Below are 25,585 nucleotides of genomic sequence, written 5' to 3'. Positions count from 1 at the left end.
CGGGTTGGTGGAACGGGTGTCGTGCGGTGCCGACCACACTGTGCTGTCGCTGATCAACGGATGTGTCTATGCGATGGGCGCGAATGGCACATACCAGATATCGGGCGATCTCCCGACCACAGAGAAGCTCGCAACACCGACATTTATCAACATCAACCCGCTGCTGCAGACTCACCAAGCTCGCTCGTCTGACATCACGTCGATATCGGCCGGGACAGGGTTCACCGTCCTCGCCAAGAATGGTGAGTTGTACAGCTGGGGAAACAACGAGCTGGGACAATGCGGCATCAAAAACACGATGAAGAATGCCGATGGCACCGGTGTGACAGATCGCATCTACACGCCAACCAAGATCAATGTCGTCTTGTCCAAAACGCGTCGCAGCAAACCCGTCTTTATGCAGGTCAGTGCCGGTATTGAGCACTGCGTCGCGCTGACGAGCGATGGCGAGGTGTTTGGATGGGGTGGCAACAAGCAGGGCCAGATCGGCCAGATGTTTAGCAACATGATTGACATTGACACGACCACACCCATCCGTATTGGCGAGTCGCTGATGAACGAAAGAGTGACACAGGTCGAGTGTGGCAGCTACCACTGCATCGCTGTCACGAGTGATGGTAATGTTTATGGATGGGGATTGAACGATTACAACCAAATTTGTACAGAGAAAAAAGCAACCGATTCAGTCCCCGTCCCCATCAACCTTCGTATCCTTGTCGGTGCCGACGGGTCGCCCATCAAAAGAATCGCCGCTGGTGGTCGATCGTCGATGGCGCTTCGTTTCTACCCCTCGATCGTCACTGTCAGACCATCAACCTACAAGGACGACATTGAAGCAATATACACCTCCAACAGTTGCACCGACTGTGAGGTGGTTCTCACATCCAACAAACAACAGCAATCAGTCGACGTGGAAACAACAGTTCCCACACTATCACACAAACTATTCCTCGCTAGATCACCATACTTTTTAGAACCATTGGATGGTGGATCAAATATTATCGATATTTCCAAAGACCATTTCGAAAATATTAAAAGATTAAATGAATATTTAAAATCTTTATATAATGATTTTGATGATTTAACTTTACCAAAGTATGTTTATAAATAGATAAATTTAAATATATTAGATTATTTATTAACTTTTTATCTATTATTATTTTATTTTTTTTATAGTCATTTATTCCTTTTTGTAAATAATCCCTTATATTCTGATGTAAAGATATGTGTATCCAGCAATGTAAATGACCATGAGCCTACCAGCGCCACTTTTTCAGCACATAAATGTGTTCTTGTCAATCGTTCACCAAAACTTAAAAACCAATTGGAATCAAACTTTCAAGAGGGTATTAATAATACCATTTACATACACGATTCCGATCCCGATGCCTATTTAACTTTTCTCCATTATTTGTATACTGATAGAGTATGTTTTTTTCTAGAAGAAAAGAAAAGATAGGAGAAGATACACCTATTACTTACTAATTATTTTTGCTATCTATTTATCCATGTCTAGTTAAATATTAATAATGATAATGCCATTGATTTATTATTTTTGGCTCATTCTGAAAATATTGATCGATTTATTGATTTGGTTGTAGAGTATTTAATATCTGGAATTGAGGATGACAATGTTTCAATCTTTTATGGTAAGTTTACCCTCTTTATCATACAATGCATTGTAGATTATATATTAATAGATATATTATTATTTTTTTTTAGATATTGCATCATCTTTAAATATTAAAACATTTGTTGACCAATGTGTGTATTATATTGCAAAGAATATCCAAACGGTATCACAAACCGATTCATACAAAAGTCTAGGTCTTGAGAAACGACTTAAATCAATTAATGTTAGCCTTCCAGAGAAGGCATCAAAGGAAAAAGGATCATGTTCAATGATGTAACCGATTGTATAATAAATAAATTTGGTACTAAAAAGGAATTCCAAGACTAGTCTTTGGAAAAGTTTGAGGGGCATTTCTGACCTCATATTTTTGGTTAGACCGGTTGTCTCGATCAGTGGATAACGAAATATCAAAAATATCTTACTAAACGGAATTCGATTCATTTTTTAAAATTCTGTAATTTAATCGTGACATCATCAACTAGGAACATGTTTGGGTTCTCTCAACATGAATTCATTCTCTAATTATTCACATTATAGATAGTAGCAAAAAATGAATAAATCAATAATAGCATTATTTTTAATTATCTCTTTGTGCACCCAATCTATTGTCAATGCATCATATGCAGTTGACGTTAATATGGATGTATCGGGCACTCTTACATCATCTGATTTAAAGTGTTTGGCATCTCTTAATCAAAAGTTAATTATCCAAGGCTGGGATGGTGGTCACGGATTAAATCAACATTGTATGTATAAACAATTAATTGTTGAGTTTTTTTAACAGAGAATTATAACTAACCAAATTGATTTATGACTATTATAATAATAATAATAACAGTGGCATCTGCATTTAAATTGGCAGTTTCTTCAGGATTTGCTTCTAGCCCAATTGATGTCGTACGTATTTAAAAGGTTTATAGAACCCCCATTCTTTTCTTTTTTTTTTGTTACTAATTTGTATATATTTCAATCTACTATATATAGTATGCATTCTTTTGTTCACAATGCGGTGGTAATAATCCAATTAGTTCTGCAGTCAAGCAATTGGTTTCTTACTGTCAATCAAATGGTGTTAATTTTGGTACACTTTGGATTGATGTCGAGCAATGCACTGGATGTTGGGGTAGTACCTCTGCAAACACTGCCTTTGTGACTCAAGCCGTCCAAACTGCCGCTTCTCTCGGTGTCAATGTAGGTATCTACACTTCTAGTGGAGAATGGCCTCTTGTAGTTGGTTCACTTTCATCACTCTCGCAATATCCATTGTGGTACGCTCATTATGATGGCAATCCTTCTTTTAGTGATCCAAAGTTCTTCCAATTTGCCGGATGGAAGACTCCAGCCATGAAGCAATATGACGAAAACAAATCACAATGTGGTGTTTATGTTGATATGAACTATTTCACTGGTTCTTCAACTAGTACTTCTTCTTCATCATCAACTACTACATCGAGCGATAGTACATCTGGTGCAATTACCTCTGGTGCAAGTACCTCGGGTGCCAGTACCTCGGGTGCCAGTACCTCTGGTACCTCTGGTACTAGTGGAAATAGTGATAGTACATCTGGTGCAATTACCTCTGGTGCAAGTACCTCCGGTGCCAGTACCTCCGGTACCTCTAGCACCTCTGGCACTAGTGGAAGCACATCAGGTGGAGGTAGTAGTAGTACCTCTGGTTCGAGTGGAAGTACCTCTGGTACCTCTAGTACCTCTGGTTCAAGCGGAAGTACCTCTGGTACCTCTTCTACCTCTGGATCTAGTGGAAGTACCTCTGGTAATAGCGGAAGTACCTCTGCTACCTCTTCTACATCTGGAAGCAGCGGACAAGTATAAGTATAAATAATACTTTCTTGCTCTAATGCCCTGTGATCTTTTAAAATAATAAACCTAAAATGTATATACATTATTATCTCTTATCTTATTACATATATAAAATTAAACAAACAACGAAAATTCATCAATTGATTTTGAAAGATAATAAAAGTATTTTTGATTTTTTTTTGAAACCCCAACAAACACTCTAATCTATGAACATTCGTTTTTTTAGAATACTACTTTATTTATATTTATTTATTACTTAATTTTGTATTATAAAGAAGAAGAATAGTTAGTTTATTGTTTTATTACTATTATTTAAGAATAAAAGAGGACTATAAAAGATGTTAAGATTACCAAACTTTTGGGAAGACGAGTTTAAGCAACCATTGTTGTCAATGGATCAAGGATACATCAAGGAACAAGGTATCGATGCTTTGGTAGAGCGTGCTGCCAAATGGAAAGAATACCTAAGAATGTCTAAAGAAGAGATTGTTAAAATAGAATATGGAACTCAAGAACCTGATCGTATCTTTATTCTCGACGCTGAACGTACCTTTCACAATGAAGACAGTAAAAAGAAGTTAGTCCGTATCCTCAATTATATTAGCAAGAGGTTAGTATCATAATCATCATCATAGTCACAGTCATAGTCATAATCACACATCGTATACGAACGGTCAAGAGATTGAATACATATGTCAAGAAGATGAAGAGAGGAAAGAAGAGAAGAAAGAATTCAAAGAAGAAGAAGAAGAAGCAGAAGAAGTAAAACAAGATTGCTAATTTAAATTATCATTTTCAACAACTATATTCTACATATGGATCAATATTGACTTTGGTGATGGTTTTTTTGAATAATCTATCTATATTCTTAGTATTGGAGATTATCAACAAGGTATTTCATATGTAACCAGCTTTTTATTATTGACTTTGGATGAAGAAGAAACGATTGCAATTTTATTGAAAATTAATAGTATGTTGTTGCCAGGCTTTTGGAGAGCTGAAGCCGTCTCGTTTGGCACAGAGGCACAAACATTCTTTAAGATCCTCGACAAGGTGCACCCAGCCGTCACCAAACACCTCCAAGAAAATTTGATTGAGGCTGGCACCATCTGCCAACGTTGGTTCCTCGGTCTCTGCGTACATTGCTTGCCATTCCAAGAGCTCTTCCGTTACTTTGACGAATTCTTCAAGGGTGGACGTAACTTTTTGCTCAGTTTTGGTCTTGCCTTGTGCGGCATCTTGGAAAAGGAGATTTTGGCCACTAAAAATACCGACACTATCTTTGCTTTGCTCAGACTCGACAAGAGTGTCATCAAAGACAATGCTGTCTTTGGACGTATTCTCGACGACGTTCCATCGTACAGAGACCGTCTCAAGAACTTTGATCTCGATATTCTCCGTGCCGAATCCTACGAAATCATCGTCAAGCCACGTCTTGCTGCCGCCCAAAAGGCCCGTGAAGCCGTCGTCATCATCGATGATTGCCAATGGTGTCTCGATAACCTCCCAGAGGCATACTGCATTGAATGCGCCGCCGTCGTCTGCCAAGACTGTCTTGACATTGACCAAGACGAAAGAGGTCACAAGGAATCACACAAAGTCATCTCTATGGAAGAATATGAAGATCGTCTTGATGAATTCACAGCCGCCGCTGCTTCTGACAAAAAGGAAGAATCCACACCAGAAGAACTTACCGAAAAGATTTCAAATTTATCAATCTAAATTTAATATAAAGATAAGATAGATAGATAGAAAGAATAGATAATATTAATAATACATGCGATTCATAATAGAATAATAATAATAATAATAATAATAATAATAATAATAATAAATATTTAAACTATAAACTAAAAATCAATCAAAAATAGATCTAGTGGATTTAGATAGATAATAATAATAATGAAATTGATTTATATTGTATCCAATTTTCTTTTCTTTTCTTCTTCTTCCTCTTCTTCTTCTTCAAGCATTTTTTGTTGTTCTTTAAACCAATTGGGAAGGAGATTACTTGTTGGAAGAGTAACCAAATCAACGTCGAAAAGTTCAATAAATTGTTCGTTTACATATCTAGTGTTGCTCTGACCGGTAAAACTACCGTATTCCACCAAGATCGATGTTAGATTCCAATTTTGTAGTCTTCGTAGACATCCAACCAATACACCAGTCTGATGAATACCACTTGTACAAGTGATCATCAATGGATAATTATCATAATTCAATACAATCTCTAATGTTTCTTTAATTAATTCTTCTGTAACTGGTTTCCATGATGCATCTGCTTTCCATGCTTTTAATCCAAGATGTATCTAAAAAAGAAGAAAATAAAACATACAATTGTTAGTTTTGTATGAAATGAGTTTGATTGTTTGTTTGTTGTTATTAGTTTAACATACAAGGTTAATATTATTTTCTTCCAAGAAGCTAGTAACAGCCTTGATAGGGACTTCGGGTGATAATTGTACAACGGTTTTAAGTGATAATAATTTAATAAAGGGAAAATTAACGGGTATAAAGGAATTGGACCGATATAATTGTGGTTCTATGATACCAAACAATGCAGATGGTGATAATTGAGGTGGTCCCTGTTGGAGAAGAGACAATTTACTCGATGAATGAATTGCAGATGCCAATGTAGTCGGTGTTGTTGATTTTGATGATGTTGTTGTTGGTGCTACGATAGTTGTAGTTGAACCTAGTGTCGATGATGTTGTTGTTGTTGTTGATGTCAATGTAACATTTGGATTAGATGCTACTAGTTTGACAGTATCAGTAGTTTTAGTGTTGTTTACATTATTATTATTATTACTATTTGTTGATTTTGATAAAGGTGTCGTAGGTGATGGTGAATTTATATTTGTTGATGATAACAACGTTGATAGTGGTGTAAGATTATTATTACTATTGTTAATGTTATTGCTCAATGCTTTTTGTTGTTGCTTTTTAAGTGCTTGAAATGGTGAATTGTCATTGATCCTTGTATCTATACTACTACTATTATTGTTATTGCTATCTATTGATTGATCTCCATTACTATATACAGAATTTCCATTGTTATTTGATGATGAGGTAGGATCACTCATATTGTCGATAACGATATCTTCAAAGTTAGTGCAAACTTGAAATGATTAACACTAAAAAAAGAATCAGAGTTTGCGTTTGTTAATATTTATTTAAATTAAAAAGTTTGTTCAAAAATTTTTTTTATTTAAACATGAGGAAAGTCATATTTATAATTTATTATTATTCATCTTCTTTTTTGGATTTATTTATTTATTTATTATTATTATTATTATTAATATTGTTTCCAAAATATTTAATTATACTATCTTTATTTAAAATCTTGATTTAATAGTGTGGTATTATACCATCTTTGTGTAATACATGTGGTATTGGAGAACTACCCTACCGAATTTAATTTAGATTCCACTCGGTTTCCCAGTGGAGTGGGCGAGAGGACTGGATTGATCAAGGGTGGATTAAAAAGGGAGATGGAAAAGAATAATACTCTTTTTTAAATTTTTTTTATCGACAAAGTTTGGGAGGTGGTGTTGTTTTGCAAAGTGTGGACTCTTCATCAATCAACAGAAGAGAGAGAGAGAAAGAAGAAGACTACTTTGTTCGGTACCCACAAGTGTAAATAGATCTCGTTAGTTTAGTTAGTAGTTAGGTGTGTTTGTAGTAAATAAGAATAATAAGAATAATAAGAAAGTAAACAACAAAAGGAAAGAAGAAGAAGAAGAAGGATAATATAACAAAAGAAAGAAAGAAAGAAAAAGACAAAGAGACTACATTACGACAATTAAAAGAAGATAGAAGATAAAAGAATGAGTACAAGTACAACCTCAACAGCATCGACAGCACCAACAACTGCCAACGTTGCTGCCGACACCTCATCATCCTCGTCATCGTCACCAAGCTTACAATTTACACTTAGATCAAAGACGGTTGTGCAGTCGCAGACGTCACCAGCATATGGAAAGAACGACAAGCTCTACCACTCGGACCAAGCACAAGAGTGCAAACACATCGAATACTCGAGCGACGGCGCATTGATTGCATACGTCCACACGACACACATTGAGGTGCGTCGTAGCGAGAGCTGCGAGGTGTATGCTCGTATTGAGCGCCCCAACGTTTCATTTGTGTCGTTCTCGCCCATGAACTCTTTCCTGCTCACATGGGAACGTTGCTCGCCCGAGCTCAACAACAACGACAGCAACTTGGTCGTATGGGATCTCGTCACGTGCAAGGTGTTGCATCAAACCGGCCAACGTTACTGCAATCAGGATCAGTGGCCTTTGGTGCGTTGGACCGACGACGAGATGCTCGCCGGCCGTTTGGTGCAAAACGAGATACACTTTTACAACGGACGTAACATTGGACTCGCCGCCAAGAAGCTGCGTCTCCCCGACTTGGCATCGTTTGAGTTTGCACCAGGAGAGCAACGCGGTGGATACCGTTTCTCAGTGTTTGTGCCCGAGCGCAAGGGTGCCATCCCCGGTATGTGTCGTATCTACACCTACCCCAACACCAACGAGCACAACTCGCACATCTCCTTTTTCAAGGCCAACGAGGCCAAGATGTTTTGGAACTGCTCGGGTGACGCTCTCTTGATTCACACGGCCACCGACACGGACAAGACCGGCAAGAGCTACTATGGCGAGACTGGTCTGTGGTACTTGTCGCTCGACGGCACCTCCTTTTCGCTCGGCATCAAGGGTCCCATCCACGACGTCAAGTGGGCACCACACTGCAACAACTTTGTCGTCTGCTACGGCAACCCCTTCCAGTCGACCATGTTCAACGCCAAGGGTGCACCCATCATCGACTTTGGTTCGTTGCCCCGAAACACCGTCCGTTTCTCTCCCAACGGCAAGCTGCTCATGTTGGGTGGTTTTGGCAATTTGCAAGGAGACATGGACTTTTGGGACCTCACCAAGTTCAAGCGTGTCGCATCTACCACCGCTCATTGCGCCGTCTACACTGAATGGGCTGCCGATTCTGTGCATCTCTTGACAGCCGTACTGTCACCACGTATCCGTGTCGACAATGGTGTCAAGTTGTTCCGTTACGACGGATCGATCGTCTTTAAGCAAGACATCCCCGAGCTCTACCAAGTACTCTGGCGTCCACAATCGGCACACGCTTTTGCCGACTTGCCCATCGTCTACCCGTCCGCCACCCAGTTGCAGCAGACTAGCTCACCCCCACCCCAAAAATACACGCCACCCAGTCTGCGTGCACTCCAGGCTGCCGCACCAGCCAAGCCTGTCCAGTCGCCGTCCGAGATCAACCCACCCGGCTTCAAAATCCACATCCCACTCACCGGTGCCTCCTCCACCTCTCCCACAAACACCTCGCCCGTCCCCACCGGTGGCAGACGTCGCGGTGCAGGCATTGACACCTCCACCAGCGCACCAAAGCCAGCCGCACAACCACAAAAGTCGCCAGCAGAGGAGCAGCGCGACAAGCGTATCGCTGTCCTCGAAAAGAAACTCAAAGACATTGCAGATTTAAAAACCAGAAGAGACAATGGCGACCCACTTCCACCAAAACAATTAGGTATCATTGAAACAGAGAAAAAATTACAAGATGAATTAGATACTTTAAAGAAACAATAAAAAAAAAGAAAGAAGTAAATAATCACAAATAATCAAATCAAATCAAAACTCACATTAATAATTAAATCAAAATCCACACCTCCAGAAATTAATTAATTCCAACCATCAACCAATTACTCTTTTTTTTTTTTAAAAACAAATAAACTTTTAAATACTTTTTTAAAAATTAATAATAATAATAATAATAATATTGTGGGAGGGGAGAGAGAGAAAGAGAGAGAGACAAACAACAATTGTTATTATCTTTCTCTCTTTCTCAAAGAGTTTTGTGTATTTTTGTTTTTTTAAATCAATTTTTTTATAATTTACTTTTAATCAACATTCACAATTTAAGCTTTTCAGCAGCTTCCTTGCCACAGACGTGAGTCTTGACACCTTCCTTCAAGGTAGAGTCAATAGAGATTGGGCTGGTGGCTTCACCAGAGACCAATAACTTCCAGTCCTTGTTGGTTTCGTCGATAATCTTGATGGCGAAATCCTTGTCGAGTAACTTTCCATCAAAAGCAAATTGGTTTGGTCCCTTTCCGTCTGGGATCTTGTAATCTCTCAAGAAAGTATAAACTTCATTGATCTTTCCTGGCATAACCTTTTCAACATCTTCAATGGCTACAAAGAAAAAAAAAGAAATTAACAATGAGTAAACATGGTTGAAATAATAATAATAATAATAATAATAATTAGTGTTTAGAGATAGTTACTGTTAATTTGGCTAGCCAATGGATCAGTGACATCAATACAAAGAATCTTCCAATCAGTTTCACCGGCATCAATCATAGCCCAGACACCAAGTACCTTGACTTGCTTGAATTGACCAGAGGTACCTTGTTGGGAACCGATTTCACAGGCATCTAAAGGATCATTGTCACCCTTGGCGTTGGTGTTGGTGTCAACGTGTGATGGGTTTTCCCAGGTTTGTGGAAGAGCACCATAGTTGAATGGGTACTTGTCGTGAACGAATCTGAGCTTACCGTCCTTGACGTCTTGCTTGATTGGGTTCATGAAATCCTTGGTAGAGATTTCCATCTTGGCATTGGTTCCACGTGGGATTTCAACCAACATATTGGCAATACCTTGAGTCTTATCAGCCCAGATTTGAACGTCATGGAATGGTGATACAGCCTTGCCATCTTGGACTATATAATACAGCAAAACAAGTAATGTTAATAATCGTTTTGAATTGAATAGATAAAGAAAGAAAGAAAGAAAGAAAGAGAAATACAAGATCATCAACCACGATCAATCGACCAACCATCAATCACTTTTCTTTGACTGATTTGATTTGATTGGTAGATGGTCGGGTTTGATCGTATCTATCTATCTCTGTCTATTTATCTCTCTATTCATGTCTCTTTAGACTTACCAAAGTATAATCTGTATTCGAGAGTACCAGTCTCACCAACTTGCTTTGTTGTAATAGTCATGATTCTATTAAATGGATAAAGATTTATAATTATAAAACTAATTAAAATAACCAAGAGAATGTTCTTCATTCGGATGTTGTCGATGATCACACAGACAAAAGAAGTAAAAAAAAAATAAAAAAAAATAAAAAAATAAGATGGTATCGAGAGAGTTATATAATACAAAAAGTGTGTTCAATGATGATGATGACACATTGAATATGATACAAAGTATTTGTTACGGATCGTATCTATCTATTGGTTTCACCATTTGTTACACCACTCACTTTTTTGTTTGGGAATAGACTTACAAGCACAGTCACCAAGATTGTAAAGTGTTGCGTGAGATTCAAACTCATCACATTTTTTGGGACATTGTCAGAACTTTGAAAAAGGCGCCAACTAACAAACATTGTATTGCCGATCATCATTCACCAACCCAACCAACAACCAACTAAAGTGCACCATCGTATATTTACTACATACTCTAGGTTAGATTTAGTAGTAGATCAGAGTTATAGTAGTAGGTAGACAGAACTACTAGGAGAGAGAGAGATATACTAGGAGAGAGATGGGTACAACCGAACCAGATCTAGTTGCTCAGTTTGAAAAGGATTCAAACAGGAGAGGAGGCAAAGATAAAGATGACGAACAAGACCTTGACGACGAACATCAAGTAGATGATTTCGAAAACATAGACTTTTATGCAGTATTGAATGTCCCTAGAAATGTATGTAAATTGCATTATACATGTGTCACATGATGCATTATACTTACTTACTTTTTGCTTGTGTATGTGTTTGTTAATTTAGGCAACAGCAACAGAGATACAGGTAGCATATAAAAAGTTGGCATTTACATATCATCCAGACAAACAAATAGACCCTGTCCTAAAGGAAGAGAGTCAACACAAGTTTGCATTGATCTCGATGGCACGTGACACACTGTGCGATGAGAAACAACGTGCCATCTATGATCGCTATGGTATCAATGGACTAACAAACTCACAGGCAATCATCAACAAGTATGAAGAGGTTGACAACCTACTCAGAGCAATGGGAAAGATTCAACAAGGCATCAGAGAGGAGCGTGAGATGGACGGTTTCACCGGAACGGGTCAGCAAGACGTGAGTATTGGTTACTTTGCCCAATACCGGACCTTTTTCTTGGAGCGATTCAACTCCAAACAACAATACAACATCAAGACTGGCTTTTGTGAGATTGATATCATTCCATCGTTTCAACACAACTTTATTCAAAAGGAGGCAACCTTTGGATGTGGCACAGTTATACGCAAACCAATATCTCATCGTGTCCAAGCAATCTGTGCTGTCGACTTTCATCAAGGTTATCCACTACAATCAATGGTTGGACTTAAAACTGTAGTTACAAAGAACACGTATGTAATTTAATTTAAAGTTAATCGGAATTATTATATTATATAAAACTAATATATATATATATTTATTTGTTTGATTATTAGAATGGGTCAGTTGACACTTTCATCAATGGGATTACATCCAGTTGAAATAAAGGGATCATTAACAAGACATATAAACCCAGAGTTGAGTGCAATTTTGGAAGCTGCATTATCAATTGGAGGAAAGTCTGGTGGTATAATATTGCAGAAAAATGTAGAAAATAGAGTATTAAATGTTTCTGTAAATGTATGTTATAAAACAAAAAAAGAGAGATATATTATTATCTATATATATATATTTAAATATCTTAATGTATATTTTATTAATATTATATTTTAGGCAAGTACAGGAGTATATGGAAATGGAATAACAACATCAATGACAAGACAATTACCAATTTCAAAACGAACATTTATTTCATTTACAGTTGCATCAAAGGGGTTTGGATTTGGTAGTTTCAATACATCAATCACAAGAAGATTGTCAAAGGTTCTTGATATTGATTTCAGCATGAAGGTGACAAAATCAAAATTCTTGTATGTCATTGGTATCAGACACAAGTTCCAATCCTTTGAGATCCCATTCCCAATCTTTACCCAAGTATCCTATAAACATTCTCTACTCTTCTTTACAGTTCCATCTGTCATTTTATCATTATTCAAACTTTGTGTATTAAATCCAATTCAAAAGAGTAAAGATAAAAAGTATGTAAACCAATCATTTAAATATATATATATATGTATGTAGATTTATTAATTTCATTTCATTTAATTCATTTAGGAATCTTGAAGAAAAGAAAGAAAAATATATACATGAAATGGAAAAAGAGAAACAAAGATCATCTATAGATATTCAATTGATGAAACCATCGGTAGAGAAAAAGATTGCGACTGAACAATCAAAGAATGGTTTAATTATACAAGAGGCATGGTACGGAGTTTTGGATGATCGTGGAAGACCTACTGACCAACACCCAGACTTCCCATCTTATATTGATGTCACCATTCCACTTCAATATTTGGTAGAAGACAGCAAGCTTGAATTGCACGCCAACAAAAAATCTGATCTTCTTGGCTTTTGGGATCCACGTATTGGAGAATTCAAGAGATTAAAGGTTACCTATTTCTTCCAAGGTAAATTACATCAAGTTGTAATTGGTGATGAAGAATATATGAGATTACCTTTAAGATGTATGTACTATAGTATTTTAAATTTAATTACAAACAATTTGAATATTAACAAAATATTATTATTATCACTCTTATTTTTTTTAAAACACAACCATTCTATTATTAATAATACAAAAATACAGCACATTTAATGAATAATTAAAATAATAAACTTTATAATATTAATCAATCCATATCCAACTATACTATTTTAAGAAATATGTTAAAGTTGAGTGAAAAAAAAAGCGAGGGAGAAAAACAAATGCTCAAACCCATCTCATCAGATTTTAAGATCAATCTTTAATAAAGTAGACAGATATAGATATTTAGATAGGAGATAGAGGAGTGTGTGTATATATAAAGGATTAGAGAGGAAGGTAATAAGAAGGATGTCAGAGTTAGGTTTTTTAAATGGTAGTGGAGTTCAATTACCAAACTCACAACAAGATGTATCTATTCATTCAACGAGTAGTGCTGCTGAACACAATGCTGCATTTCATGTCCCTATAGTAACACCTGTAACATCACAACCATTATTGGGTCCTGATGTATGTATATATGAAGTAGTAGATGAATGATTAGTTAATAATACAATCAAATCAATTTGATGAATCATTTCTTATAATATAGGGAGGAATAGATCCAAGTAAATTAACAGCAAAAATAGAGAAACAAATGGGTATATTAAGATTTGAAGTGATTACAAATGATGGAGGAAGAAATTCAGAGTTATTGGTCAATTTGAAGAATGTCTTTTCAAAACAACTTCCCAAGATGCCAAGAGAATATATAGTGCGATTGATGTTTGATCGATTCCATCATTCGCTGTTGATCATCAAGCGTGATGTCGTTATTGGTGGCATTTGCTTCCGTCCCTTTAAAGAGCAAGGGTTTATAGAGATTGCATTCTGTGCCATCACATCGAGCGAGCAAGTCAAGGGTTACGGTTCATTCTTGATGACGCATCTCAAAGAACACAACAAAAAGACTGGCATCTTTCACTTTCTCACCTTTGCCGATAACTTTGCCATAGAGTATTTCCAGAAACAAGGATTTACACACGAGATTACCCTACCACGCGAAAAGTGGAAAGGGTTCATTCAAGAGTACGATGGAGGTAGTTTGATGGAATGTGTCATTCACATCAATGCAAACTATCTCGATATTCCTTTGATGGTCAAGGCACAAAGAGACGCTGTCGACCAAAAGATACGACAGATTTCAACGTCTCACATTGTGTACCCCGGTCTGACAAGTTTCAAGCCGGGTGAACGCAAGATTATCCCTATCGACTCGATACCAGGTATCAAGCAGTCTGGTTGGGTAAGAGCGGCCAACGAGCCCAACTTGGCACTACTCCAAAAGCTGTTGGCCAAGACACTGCAAGACATCAAGGACCATCCAGACGCATGGCCGTTCCAAAGACCGGTCAACGAGCAAGAAGCACCCAACTACCACTCGATCGTCAAGGATCCAGTCGATTTACAGACCATTAGTGGACGGTTGTCGTCTGGCGCCTACTATATCACCAAATACATGTTCCAAGCAGACCTAAAGAGAATGTGCGAAAATTGTAGAGTTTATAATGGAGAAGGTACTCAATACTATGAAATTGCAAATCGTCTAGAGAAATATATTGTCGGACAATGTAGTTCTATTCCATCTTGATAGATAGAAAAAAAAAAAACATAAATAAAATATAATAATAATATTTATAATTACCTTATTGATGAGATTTCTTTTGTTTGAATGGGTGGGTACTAAGAGCCCCTGCTAATCACCCAAATTATAAAGAGAAATCTCTTAATGTTTCAAAATTAATTTTAAAGAGATTTCAAAATATAATTTGGGTGAATGCGATTGATGGTTGATGGTCTGAGTATTCAGCTGATTCGTCATTGGCAACTATCAGATGTTTTCCCAAGGAATTCAGAGTGTACTAGTACAATAGACATTGATCCATGAGAATGACTCTATAATTCTAGATGAATCTATTTAAAAAGAGTAATAAATGAATTCACTGTTGAAGATATGTTCTGGCAATACGTCCAATAATGATACAAAGTTTAGTATCTCGATAGCTACCTTGATGTTATTTCGAATTTAGCTTACGGTAAATTTCCAAAAATTGACAAGAAATGTAAATACCTAGAGATGATATACACATAATATAAACGCCCAACCAGAAAACACTTCCTATCAAAAGTCTGATTGTTGTTCTTGTTTTGTTAATAGTCATTCTTATTTCATAGTTGGATACTTTTAATGAAATTGTTTGTATGAATATTAAATAGAGTATAAGTACAATATATTTTATTTGTACTTGCATACAACCTGTTTATAATAATATAGCCTTCGTATACGAATCTGCATACCATACTAAATTGAGATAGGTTTACTCTAGTCTGGTTCTTGTCCTTTGATCTACGAGCAATCCCCTACAATTTTGTTGAGAACAAATATATGACTCTAACCCTAACAAAAGAGTAACCTACCACTAATCTCTAATTACACCTCTTATTTGAGGGTATCTCCTTGCAAATGAGCTGTCTTTGTTTGGCCAATAAAACAAAAAATACCAAAAACCCAAAAAAATCAAAAAAAAACGAACGAGGAGGAAATGAAGCTAAATGCAACACGAACGATTATCTATCTCTATCTGTCTATCTATCTACATTAGTGGGTTGTAATATTTTAAATACCAACAACAACTAAAAGAAAGATGAAATTTGGATATAAATTCTCTAATCTTTTAGGTACAGTCTATAACAAGGGAAATATAGTATTCACACCCGATGGAAACACTCTTATCAGTCCGGTAGGCAACAGAGTCACTCTATTCGATCTTGTAAATAATTCATCTGTCACTCTTCCCGTCGAAACAAATAGAGATATCGACATTATTGCAATATCACCAACTGGAAAGATTCTCATTGTATCTGATGAAGGTATGATAAAAACAACATCTTTACAAGACGCGCTAGGAGTTAGTTGTATTAATAACCACCCACTTTTATTTCATTCATACTTTATTATCATCATTCATTTCAATTGTACATTACATTACATCATTATATATTATTGTAGCTGGTTTAACATATATCATTAATTTACAGAGACATGTTTGTCTTGGTACTGTCAAGTTTCACAAGACACCATCTTGTATTCAATTCTCACCAAATAATAGGTAAAAAATGATGAATGATGAATGATGAATGAATCATAAGAGTAAGACTGTATTAACTATCATCTCTTTTATATGTACATATATATTAATAGTTTGATTGCATTTTCAGTTGAAAGAAGAGTATACTTTTATAGTTCACCAAAACTTGAAAAGGTTGTTAAACCAATCACTCGTTTATCTGTTATTACCTTCCAAAGCATAATCAATCATGTTGGATGGTCACCTTGTTCAACCAAGGTAGTTGTTTCACTCAGCGATGGTAATATTGCCATCTGCAAAAAGAAAAAGGGTAGTCAAGCCATCTTGAGAACACAAGGTCGTGTTCCAAAGTCGGCTCACTTTAGTCAAGATGGAAAGAAGATTATTGTATTCACAAAGACTGATACTATGGAATTCAATCTCAAAGAAATCATCTCAAAGAAACAAAGAAAACAACAACAACAATTATTAAATAATGAAAATGGTTTATCAACAACAAAGATGCAAGTTGAAGATGAAAAAGATGAACAAAATGAAGAAGAGGATGAAGACATGCAAGAAGATGATGTTGAAGATGCTCAAAGTGACGATGAAGAAGAAGATGAAGAGGAGGAAGAAGAAGAAGAAGAGATGGAAAAGGAAATGGAAGATTCTGAAGAAGAACTTGCATCAGAGGATGAAGATGAACAACAACAACAACAAGTTAAAAAGACTAGTATTAAAAAAGAACCAGTTGTTAGACAATTTTGGAGAAGAGGAAAGAGAGTTCCAACAGGACCAGTTAAAGCTACTGCTTTTGGATTCCATCCATTCTCTGGATTGGCAGTTGTTGGTCAAAAGGGTAAGTTCATCCTCATCGACACCAACAATGAGTTAAAGAGAGCCATGACGATGAATCTCTCGGGTACGTCGATCACCTCGATTGCCATCAATCCAAGTGGAGAGTGGATCGCTATTGGCAGTGCCGATCTTGGCCAACTGTTTGTGTGGGAGTGGAAGTCAGAGACATTTATCCTCAAGCAACAAGGACACGCCTACAACATGAACACCATTGCTTACTCGCCCGACGGACAGATCATTGCCACTGGTGGCGACGACTGCAAGGTCAAGGCATGGAACACCAACTCTGGATTCTGCTACGTCACCTTTGCCGACCACGAAGCACCTGTATCGGTGGTCAAGTTCTCACCCGTCTCATCACAAATGGTGTTGTTCTCGGCCAGTTTAGATGGTAGTGTTAGAGCATACGATATGATCCGTTACCGTAACTTCCGTACCTTTGTGTCGCCAAACAAGACACAATTCTCGTCGTTGGCAATTGACTCGACCGGAGACATTGTCGTTGCAGGTTCGGTCGACTCTTTTGAAATCTATGTGTGGTCAATCAAGACTGGCAAGTTGACTGATATCTTGTCGGGCCATACTTCACCCGTTTACGGCCTCTCGTTCAACCCCGTCAACAATATCCTCGCATCTGCATCGTGGGACAAGACAGTCCGTCTTTGGGACATCTTTAACGACGCTCAAATGCTCGAATCGCTCGAACACACCTCTGACGTCCTCACATGCTCATTCAGCCCCGACGGCAAGCGATTCGCATCGGCATCACTCGACGGAAACATCCAAATCTTTGAAACTGAAAACTGGACACAAATCGGATTCATCAATGGAAAGAATGAGATCATGGGTGGCAGAAGTGCCAAGGATGTCGTGCAAAAGAACCCAAGCGGACGTACCTTTACCAAGTTGGTATTCACTCCCAACGGCAGCTGCTTGATTGCTGGTGGTGACTCCAAGTACATCTGCATCTACCACGTCGAACAACAAATCCTGTTGAAGCGTTACCAAACCACCTACAATCTTTCGATCGACGGTATGTTGGACTACTTTAAGAGCAACAACTTGTCCGAGTTTGGGTTCCATCTCGACACTCTTGACGGTGACTATGCCGAGGACGAAGAGCGTCGCACCAAATACCTCCCAGGTGCCCAAAAGGGTGACCTCTCCAAGCGCTCCACTCTCAGAAAAATCAAAACCTATGCCCTCGACGTCTCACCAACCGGTCGTGCCTGGTCTGCTGTCACCACCGATGGTATTGTCATCTATTCCCTCGACGATACTCTCTTCTTTGATCCAACCGATCTTACTATCGACATCACCCCAGAAACAATCAAACAAACTTTATTAGAAAAACAATATCTTAAATCTTTAGTTGTATGTTTGAAAATAATAATAATCATCTAAAAAAACAAATTGTTTTTGTTATTAATTTAATTTCTATTTCTTTAGATGAGTCTCAAATTAAATGAAAAGAAATTAATTGAAGAAGTATATCAAAGTATTCCACATGATGAAATTGAATTTGTATGCCATGAATTCCCAGTCTATCATATCAAGAGTCTTATTCATTTCATCAGTTTCAATTATGACAAACAACCACATATCGAACTTCAAATGAGATGGATCCTATGTCTATTCTTTTACCATGGAAAATATATAAAGACAAACTATCTTGCCATCATTGAACCATTACGTAATCTTCAAAAATTGGCTGTCCAAAAATATAATGATTTATCAAAGGTGTAAGTATTAACAAAACAAAACAAACAAACAATAAGGAAGTTAGTTCATTTTAATTAATCTAATATTATTTTTAGATGTGATGAAAATCAATACACTTTAGAGTACTTTGAGAAATTATCAAATTTGATGAATATTAACCAACAACAAACACAAAAACAATCAAATGGAAATGGAGTTCACCATGATGATGAAGAAGAAGAAGAAGAGGAACAAGAAGAAGAAGAAGTTGTTCAAAACAATCACAAGAAAAAACAAAACAAATTAAAATAATAATAATAAATAAATAAATAAAATATATATTTTAATTAATTAAGTTAAAGATCAATCAAAATTGATTACCGAGGAGGATTTTCCAAAAGGAACCGAGATAATTAATTAAATAATTTTGACATTGGGAATCAGCCGATTGATCATCATTGAATGATTAACATAATTAAAAGACATTCGATTCGATTGGAATATCTTTTGTTGTTTACTTGTAAAACTACAATTAGCTTTTTAGACGATCAACGAAAAAGTAGTTCCTTTCCATGTGGTAAATATTTTGATTGGTTGACTTTGTTTTCTCCTCTTTTGATCAGTAGAGAAAACAAAAACTCAAGTTTTTGTTGTTTATTGTTGATGATCTCGAGTTGATTCAACTAGAAGGAGGCACACTCAGATACAGAAACCGTCCCTGAGGGGTGGTGATATAGAGATCCTTGCATAGGTTGATGATGATGATGATTGAATAGAATGATCGGCTGACACATGTGTGTATACATACACACCATTGTAGAAGTAGGTAGTCGACCGTCGACTCTTAGACTGATCACTCAAAGTGATCTGGTTTAGCTCGACCCATCCTCCTCCTCCTCCCGCGTGTGTGTGTGAGTGTGTGTGTGAGTGTGTTTGGATTGAAAACACAGTGTGTTAATAATAGACTCCACCACCACGTCTCGATAGCACCACCACCACCAACCAGCACCACAGTTGTTGATCGTTTTGAATGACGAGCACCACCTCTTATGGATGGATGTGTGTGTTAATGGCATGTCTCTGTTCTGTTGCAAGCTCTTTATCTTAAATCACAGTCCTCATCCAACCATCCAACTAACCTAACCACCGAAACAACTCCCCAAACAACATTGGAACAAAGTACATATTGGATGGTGACCATGCATACAAACAAACAAACAAACCAAGCACAACATCATCAATCAAACAATCAATCAAATCATAATAATTGTATTAGCAAAAAGAAGGATTAGTGTTGTGTTTTTGTTTTTTTATCTATCTATCTATCAATCAATCTATCATTCCCATTCCCATTCCACACCACCATTATTGCTCTGGAAACCTATAAATAACATTCAAATCAAATTTACAACATTCTCAACAGCACATAATTAAAATATATTTATATATTAAAAAGGGACATCTGAACCATACATTTCCGTTTCCCATTACCAGCACTGTTACCCGAGTTTTTAATCATCATTACTCCATTCTTAAATCCATTCATTCATCCATCCATATTATTTAACGGCTGTTTAAGCAACGCAACTCAACAACAACAACAACAACAACAACAACAACAACAACAACAACAACAACAACAACAACGACAAAGACAACAACATCATCTACAACACAACGAATAATTATAACCTTTATAAATAGCAATTAATATTATTATTTATATCAATTATTATTATTTATTTCAATATTAAACAAAAAAAGTTAATCGTTTAATAATTTCTGTATCAACTTGATTAATCATTATTATCATTAATAATATATTCTATTATTGTAATCTATTTTATTTGTTTTAACATCAATAATAATAATTAAAGATCAAATCTATATTTATCCATTCAAATAACTTTTAAAAAAAAATGGTCAGACCAATTATCAAGAGATTAAAATCATTGGGAGATTTGAAATCCAAAAAGAAAGACGAAAACAACCATGAACAAGCAGAATGTAAAACCGAACGAGCCACCTCTCCATCATCGTCGGTCAACTCGACACCCTCGACTAGTGTCAATTCCACACCCAACAATATGACTCCATCTCTAAAGTCGCGCTCGCCAGACTCTTCGACGCCACCCATCAAGCTCTATTCGCCATCACCACTCTCTCGTGGAATGAGTGCCTCTGAATTCAATGCCATGCAAAGTGCACAGCCATCGGGAGACCGTCCTCCACTCCAAGGTCATGGTCTCAAGAAATTGCCACTTGAGAAGCTGCCAAACATTGCAGAGTCTGACTCTCCTATGCAAACACCCAAGACACCATCCAAGAGTCCACGTACTCCTCGTAATTTATTTGGCTTGTTGGCTCCTAAAAAGGAAGAGCCCGAACATGACGACTCGTACGATACGACAGGTAGCGACGACGAAGATTTTGAAGACGATGACGAGGGTCGTGTAGATTTAAAGGATTATGCATATGACAACGACAATGACGACTATGACATCAATGAAAGAGAATTGGTTGATGAAGATGGTGATGCTGTCGACTCGCCACGGGGCAAGAAATTAAAAAAGAATGTGTTCAAGTGGGTCAACCTCTTTAGCGCATTCCCATCAGTCGCTCCACTCCCAACCACTCCCAGAGGCACTACCACTGTCACCACTTCATATCAAGTTCAAAAGAAAAGAGAAGAGATTTATGTAGATTAAATCCAATCATCTTCTATCCATCTATCCATCTATCCAATCCACCGATTTTACACTATCTCTCCCTCTCTCACATTTCCAGAAAAATAATTAAAATATTATTTGGTAAGTTAAAAAATTACTTTTATAAACTGGCACAGTATATTGTATGGCTGGCTGGCTCAGTTTGACAGCTCATGTTTACTAATTTATTTGTTTGTTTGTTATTTTATAGATCATCTCTTTCAACCATTTTCATGAACAATTCAAAAAACCTTCCTCTCTCTCTCTCTTATTCACCACTCTCACCCAAATATCAACCAAAACAACTAGACTATTTTTTAATCATTTCTTCATTCATATTCATTCATAATAATATTAATATTTAAATCCTACTAGTATTATCGATCATACTTTATATATATTTGAATCATCGTACCATCAGATGGATCGTTATAATAATAATCTCAAATCAAATCACTCATTTCTCCTCTTTATTTATTAATTAAAATCGATTACCCCAACCCCTCCCTTCACACAACACTCTAAAATCTAGAACTTTAAGTTTGTAAGAATTTGACTAAACAAAAAACAACCAAACCACCAAACAACAAACAAACAAAATCAACAGTAATCATCAATCCCCACCCATCTCACCATCCACCACCCCTCCACTTATTTGTTCATTCCACATCCTCATCCTCACATCTCCCATCCTCCTCATCTTACTCATCCATCAGTTACGTACTACTAATGACGGACGATGATGATTTTCCTCCCTTTCCTCTCTCTTATATTTTGTTCAAAACAAGAAATAATAAAGCCACTTTTTTTTTTAAGTTGTTGTTATTTAACTATAATCATTAATTTATTATCTCTACTCTACTACCTGCCAATTACAAGATTATCCATAAAAAGTAAAATAAAATTACAGACAGACAGATATTTATTCAAATTGAATGGAGCACCCATCAACTATCACAACACTGGTTTCCAACTGTCAAGAGAGAAACACACCAATTTCATGAAAGCGTGAAATTTCCAAAGGACGAATCCCAAAGCAAAGCGATATTATTATTTTTGTTTTTTCGTGCAATTGTTGTTGTTTATGAATAGTCCAATCCTATTTCGTTTTCATTCATCTTATTTTTATACGCATACAATTGCATTTTTATAGCATTCTACTACTAGTATATATATAGACATATACCCCTTTACTTCCCTTCCCTTCACCATTACACTCTTCCCTTCCCTTCTCACCACCGTTATCTCGATCGTTGCGTTTGCGACTTTCCTACCCCCCTCACAAATCCATCGACCACAAACTAGTTTTGTGGTGGTGTGCAGTTAATATCAGTTCAATTTCGCGAGATTACCTACCTACCAGACAACCAACAACAAGAATAGTAATTCTTCCTCATCCATCAATCAGTCCACACATTCATACAAACATACATAAATACACACACAACTACTATTAGTAGTAGATACAGATACATACGATACGATCCGCATCTATTGGATGGGACCATATAGAATATAGACAGTAGTTGTAGAGAGAGAGAGAGAGAGATAACCAAAAAAGACAATCACACTCCTGTCTAATCGAGAAACACCAATCAATCAACCAAACAAACAAATCGGACAATATCAACATCAATTACACTTGATTCATTTCTTTATGAATCCCACCACCACCACCACCACTATCATCATCATCACTCATCGTTGATCACCGCCCTCTAGCTTATAAACAAAGACTTTCATATAACTTATCCATATATTTCTATTTTAGAACTTACCGACCGACCAACCAACCAACCAACCAATTCACCACAACTACCTACTGCTACCATACATACATACATAGAAAGCAACAATACCATTACTCGAATATTTCATACTACGATTAATTGTCATTGTTAATTGCCATTTCAAATAATAATATAATCGATAGCAACACTGATACCACACTTCCTTCTTCCTTACAACAGTAACATCAATACCACCCATACCAACATATACATATACATATATATATATATATATAACCTTGTATTTTAATTTATGTAAATATATATCCACAACAATCCACAAGTGATCACAACCAAGAAAATCAATCATTCCAAAAAAGAAAAAGATTTATTCCATAAATATCCCTATACAATACTTTTTTTATAAATTATATAATATATCAAACAACAAAAAATGACAACTACCAATTTCATTTCATCATTGGATCATCCAATTAGATTGGGAATATGTGCAATGGAAGACAAAGTAAAGTAAGTAAAAAATTTATGGAAATTTATAAATATATATATAGAAATTCCATCCATCCATTTATTAATCAACTAACTTTATTAAGATCAACACCAATGAAGGTTTTCATTCAAAAGATTCAAAAGTTTCAAGATATCCAAATCAATATATTTACATCCAAAAATATTGAATCCCCTATTGAGGATTGGCCAATTTGTGATGCATTCCTTTGTTTTTATTCACAAGGATTTCCAATAGACAAGGGTTTGTAAAAGACCAAAAAACATATGTTTATAGATTTATTTTCCTTTGGATCCAATATTTATTTATTTATATTTTTTATTTTATTTTTTATTTATTTATTTAGCAATCAGTTATTGTGATCTTAGAAAACCATACGAGGTTAATAATTTAAAGACACAAAAACTTTTGACAAATAGAAAAAAGGTTTACCAAGTATTAGAAAAACATAATATACCAACACCCAAAAAAATATTTTCAACATGTTGTGATCATTCATCTGAATTTATTGAACATGATGATTATATAGAAGTAAATATGTCCCAATTTCTCTCACTCTCTTTATTAAATATTCTCTTTATATTAATATAACGTTTTTTTTTTTTAAAACTAGTGCAAGGGAGAAAGAATTTATAAACCATTTGTTGAAAAACCATTTGATGCCGAAGATCATAATATTTGTATTTATTACCCAATGTCACAAGGTGGCGGTTGTAGAAAATTATTTAGAAAAGTTGGAGATAATTCCAGTTGTTTTGATCCAAATTGTAATTACCAAGAAAAATCTAGTTAGAATTTTATAGACCTTTATTATTAACTCGTTTCTTTTCCTTTATAGTAAACTCTATAAGAAGAGATGGATCATATGTATATGAAGAATTTGTAGAATTGGACGATGCCAAAGATGTAAAAGTATATTCCACTCCAGCAATGGCATATGCAGAGTTGAGAAAATCACCGTCTGTTGATGGACATGTAGAAAGAAATAATTTAGGAAGAGAAATGAGAACTGTTACTTTACTTTCAGGTATATATTTATTTAAACAAACAAAGTTTAGTTGTTTACCATTTTGCTTGAGATCATTTTATTCTAATATTTCTAATTTCTTTTCTTTTTTTCAATCTAGACGAGGAAACATCATTATCATTACGAATTAATAATGCGTTTAATCAGTTTGTTTGTGGATTTGATATATTGAGAACCAATGGAGTGTCGTATGTGTGTGATGTCAATGGATGGTCGATGGTCAAAGGTACCAACCAAGACAAGTTTTACGAAGAAAGTGGCAAACTTTTGGGTCAACTCTTGCAATCTGTTTTTTCACAGGCCACCACACCCGACATTAGAATCACCAACCAACCAATACTACCAACTCCATCACTGTCATCATCATCAAATACTATTTTTTCTTATATAGGCAATCATGCCCCTTCTAAATTCCACACCAACAATTTAAAACCATTTTGTACAAAACTTCCAAGTCGATAATCCAATCCATTATCATTTTTTTATATATAATATCAATGCACCAGCCAGACGGACAGACAGAAATCAGATTAAATTATTACTACTACTATACATTCGGATCATTCCCAACAATACAACAAGTATAACTTTTCAACTATTATACTTGATCTACAATATTTTCCAAATCAAAGGCCCAACCAAATGAGCCTTGTGAATAATAAAATTTTTACTTTCAAAGTATTACCAATGTACATTTGGCCATTATAAAGAATCATAAAAATAGAAAAATATGATTATAAATCTAGTTTATTCATGAATGTCAATTTAATATCGATATACGTTCTACATCTCTCTTTACTCTATATTTATTCTTTT

The 25,585-nt window shown here is 36.0% G+C and overlaps 11 protein-coding genes across 11 annotated transcripts; 8 read left to right on the top strand and 3 right to left on the bottom strand.

Moving 5' to 3' along the window:
- Nucleotides 1–505: 505 nt before the first annotated feature.
- On the top strand, nt 506–1,910 carry DFA_01516 (uncharacterized protein; the record flags this gene model as incomplete). The annotated part of the gene is made up of 4 exons (XM_004359423.1): nt 506–1,095; nt 1,177–1,426; nt 1,517–1,649; nt 1,723–1,910. 4 exons carry the CDS (start codon nt 506–508, stop codon nt 1,908–1,910), a joined length of 1,161 nt encoding a protein of 386 aa, XP_004359480.1.
- A 273-nt stretch (nt 1,911–2,183) lies between these two features.
- On the top strand, nt 2,184–3,466 carry DFA_01515 (uncharacterized protein; the record flags this gene model as incomplete). The annotated part of the gene is made up of 3 exons (XM_004359422.1): nt 2,184–2,379; nt 2,472–2,530; nt 2,618–3,466. The coding sequence occupies 3 exons, from the start codon at nt 2,184–2,186 to the stop codon at nt 3,464–3,466; spliced, it is 1,104 nt and encodes a 367-aa protein (XP_004359479.1).
- A 326-nt stretch (nt 3,467–3,792) lies between these two features.
- Nucleotides 3,793–5,176, top strand: DFA_01514 (RabGAP/TBC domain-containing protein; the record flags this gene model as incomplete). The annotated part of the gene is made up of 4 exons (XM_004359421.1): nt 3,793–4,064; nt 4,090–4,216; nt 4,327–4,346; nt 4,426–5,176. 4 exons carry the CDS (start codon nt 3,793–3,795, stop codon nt 5,174–5,176), a joined length of 1,170 nt encoding a protein of 389 aa, XP_004359478.1.
- Nucleotides 5,177–5,367: 191 nt separating this feature from the next.
- Nucleotides 5,368–6,537, bottom strand: DFA_01513 (uncharacterized protein; the record flags this gene model as incomplete). Its single annotated transcript, XM_004359420.1, has 2 exons — nt 5,368–5,763; nt 5,851–6,537. The coding sequence occupies 2 exons, from the start codon at nt 6,535–6,537 to the stop codon at nt 5,368–5,370; spliced, it is 1,083 nt and encodes a 360-aa protein (XP_004359477.1).
- Nucleotides 6,538–7,281: 744 nt separating this feature from the next.
- Nucleotides 7,282–9,078, top strand: eIF2a (eukaryotic translation initiation factor 2A; the record flags this gene model as incomplete). Its single annotated transcript, XM_004359419.1, has 1 exon — nt 7,282–9,078. One exon carries the CDS (start codon nt 7,282–7,284, stop codon nt 9,076–9,078), a length of 1,797 nt encoding a protein of 598 aa, XP_004359476.1.
- A 322-nt stretch (nt 9,079–9,400) lies between these two features.
- ppa1 (inorganic pyrophosphatase) lies at nt 9,401–10,499 on the bottom strand (the record flags this gene model as incomplete). Its single annotated transcript, XM_004359418.1, has 3 exons — nt 9,401–9,684; nt 9,777–10,211; nt 10,439–10,499. 3 exons carry the CDS (start codon nt 10,497–10,499, stop codon nt 9,401–9,403), a joined length of 780 nt encoding a protein of 259 aa, XP_004359475.1.
- A 550-nt stretch (nt 10,500–11,049) lies between these two features.
- DFA_01510 (DNAJ heat shock N-terminal domain-containing protein) lies at nt 11,050–13,231 on the top strand (the record flags this gene model as incomplete). Its single annotated transcript, XM_004359417.1, has 6 exons — nt 11,050–11,208; nt 11,291–11,877; nt 11,962–12,145; nt 12,239–12,603; nt 12,680–13,089; nt 13,212–13,231. The coding sequence occupies 6 exons, from the start codon at nt 11,050–11,052 to the stop codon at nt 13,229–13,231; spliced, it is 1,725 nt and encodes a 574-aa protein (XP_004359474.1).
- A 226-nt stretch (nt 13,232–13,457) lies between these two features.
- On the top strand, nt 13,458–20,460 carry pwp2 (WD40 repeat-containing protein; the record flags this gene model as incomplete). The annotated part of the gene is made up of 11 exons (XM_004359416.1): nt 13,458–13,616; nt 13,699–14,391; nt 14,464–14,716; nt 15,176–15,208; nt 15,825–16,016; nt 16,156–16,255; nt 16,348–18,448; nt 18,524–18,816; nt 18,892–19,045; nt 19,891–20,044; nt 20,270–20,460. 11 exons carry the CDS (start codon nt 13,458–13,460, stop codon nt 20,458–20,460), a joined length of 4,323 nt encoding a protein of 1,440 aa, XP_004359473.1.
- Nucleotides 20,461–20,694: 234 nt separating this feature from the next.
- DFA_01508 (uncharacterized protein) lies at nt 20,695–21,720 on the top strand (the record flags this gene model as incomplete). Its single annotated transcript, XM_004359415.1, has 2 exons — nt 20,695–21,331; nt 21,695–21,720. 2 exons carry the CDS (start codon nt 20,695–20,697, stop codon nt 21,718–21,720), a joined length of 663 nt encoding a protein of 220 aa, XP_004359472.1.
- A 244-nt stretch (nt 21,721–21,964) lies between these two features.
- On the bottom strand, nt 21,965–23,379 carry DFA_01507 (uncharacterized protein; the record flags this gene model as incomplete). The annotated part of the gene is made up of 2 exons (XM_004359414.1): nt 21,965–22,039; nt 23,326–23,379. 2 exons carry the CDS (start codon nt 23,377–23,379, stop codon nt 21,965–21,967), a joined length of 129 nt encoding a protein of 42 aa, XP_004359471.1.
- Nucleotides 23,380–23,667: 288 nt separating this feature from the next.
- Nucleotides 23,668–25,231, top strand: DFA_01506 (uncharacterized protein; the record flags this gene model as incomplete). The annotated part of the gene is made up of 6 exons (XM_004359413.1): nt 23,668–23,744; nt 23,786–23,985; nt 24,089–24,273; nt 24,356–24,509; nt 24,581–24,769; nt 24,870–25,231. The coding sequence occupies 6 exons, from the start codon at nt 23,668–23,670 to the stop codon at nt 25,229–25,231; spliced, it is 1,167 nt and encodes a 388-aa protein (XP_004359470.1).
- Nucleotides 25,232–25,585: the final 354 nt, after the last annotated feature.

The sequence above is a fragment of the Cavenderia fasciculata genome (assembly GCF_000203815.1).
Source record: "Cavenderia fasciculata unplaced genomic scaffold Scf_Dfasci-F-a-25c12.r2-5, whole genome shotgun sequence".
Classification (NCBI taxonomy): domain Eukaryota; phylum Evosea; class Eumycetozoa; order Acytosteliales; family Cavenderiaceae; genus Cavenderia; species Cavenderia fasciculata.
This window is presented reverse-complemented; position numbering and strand designations above follow the sequence as displayed.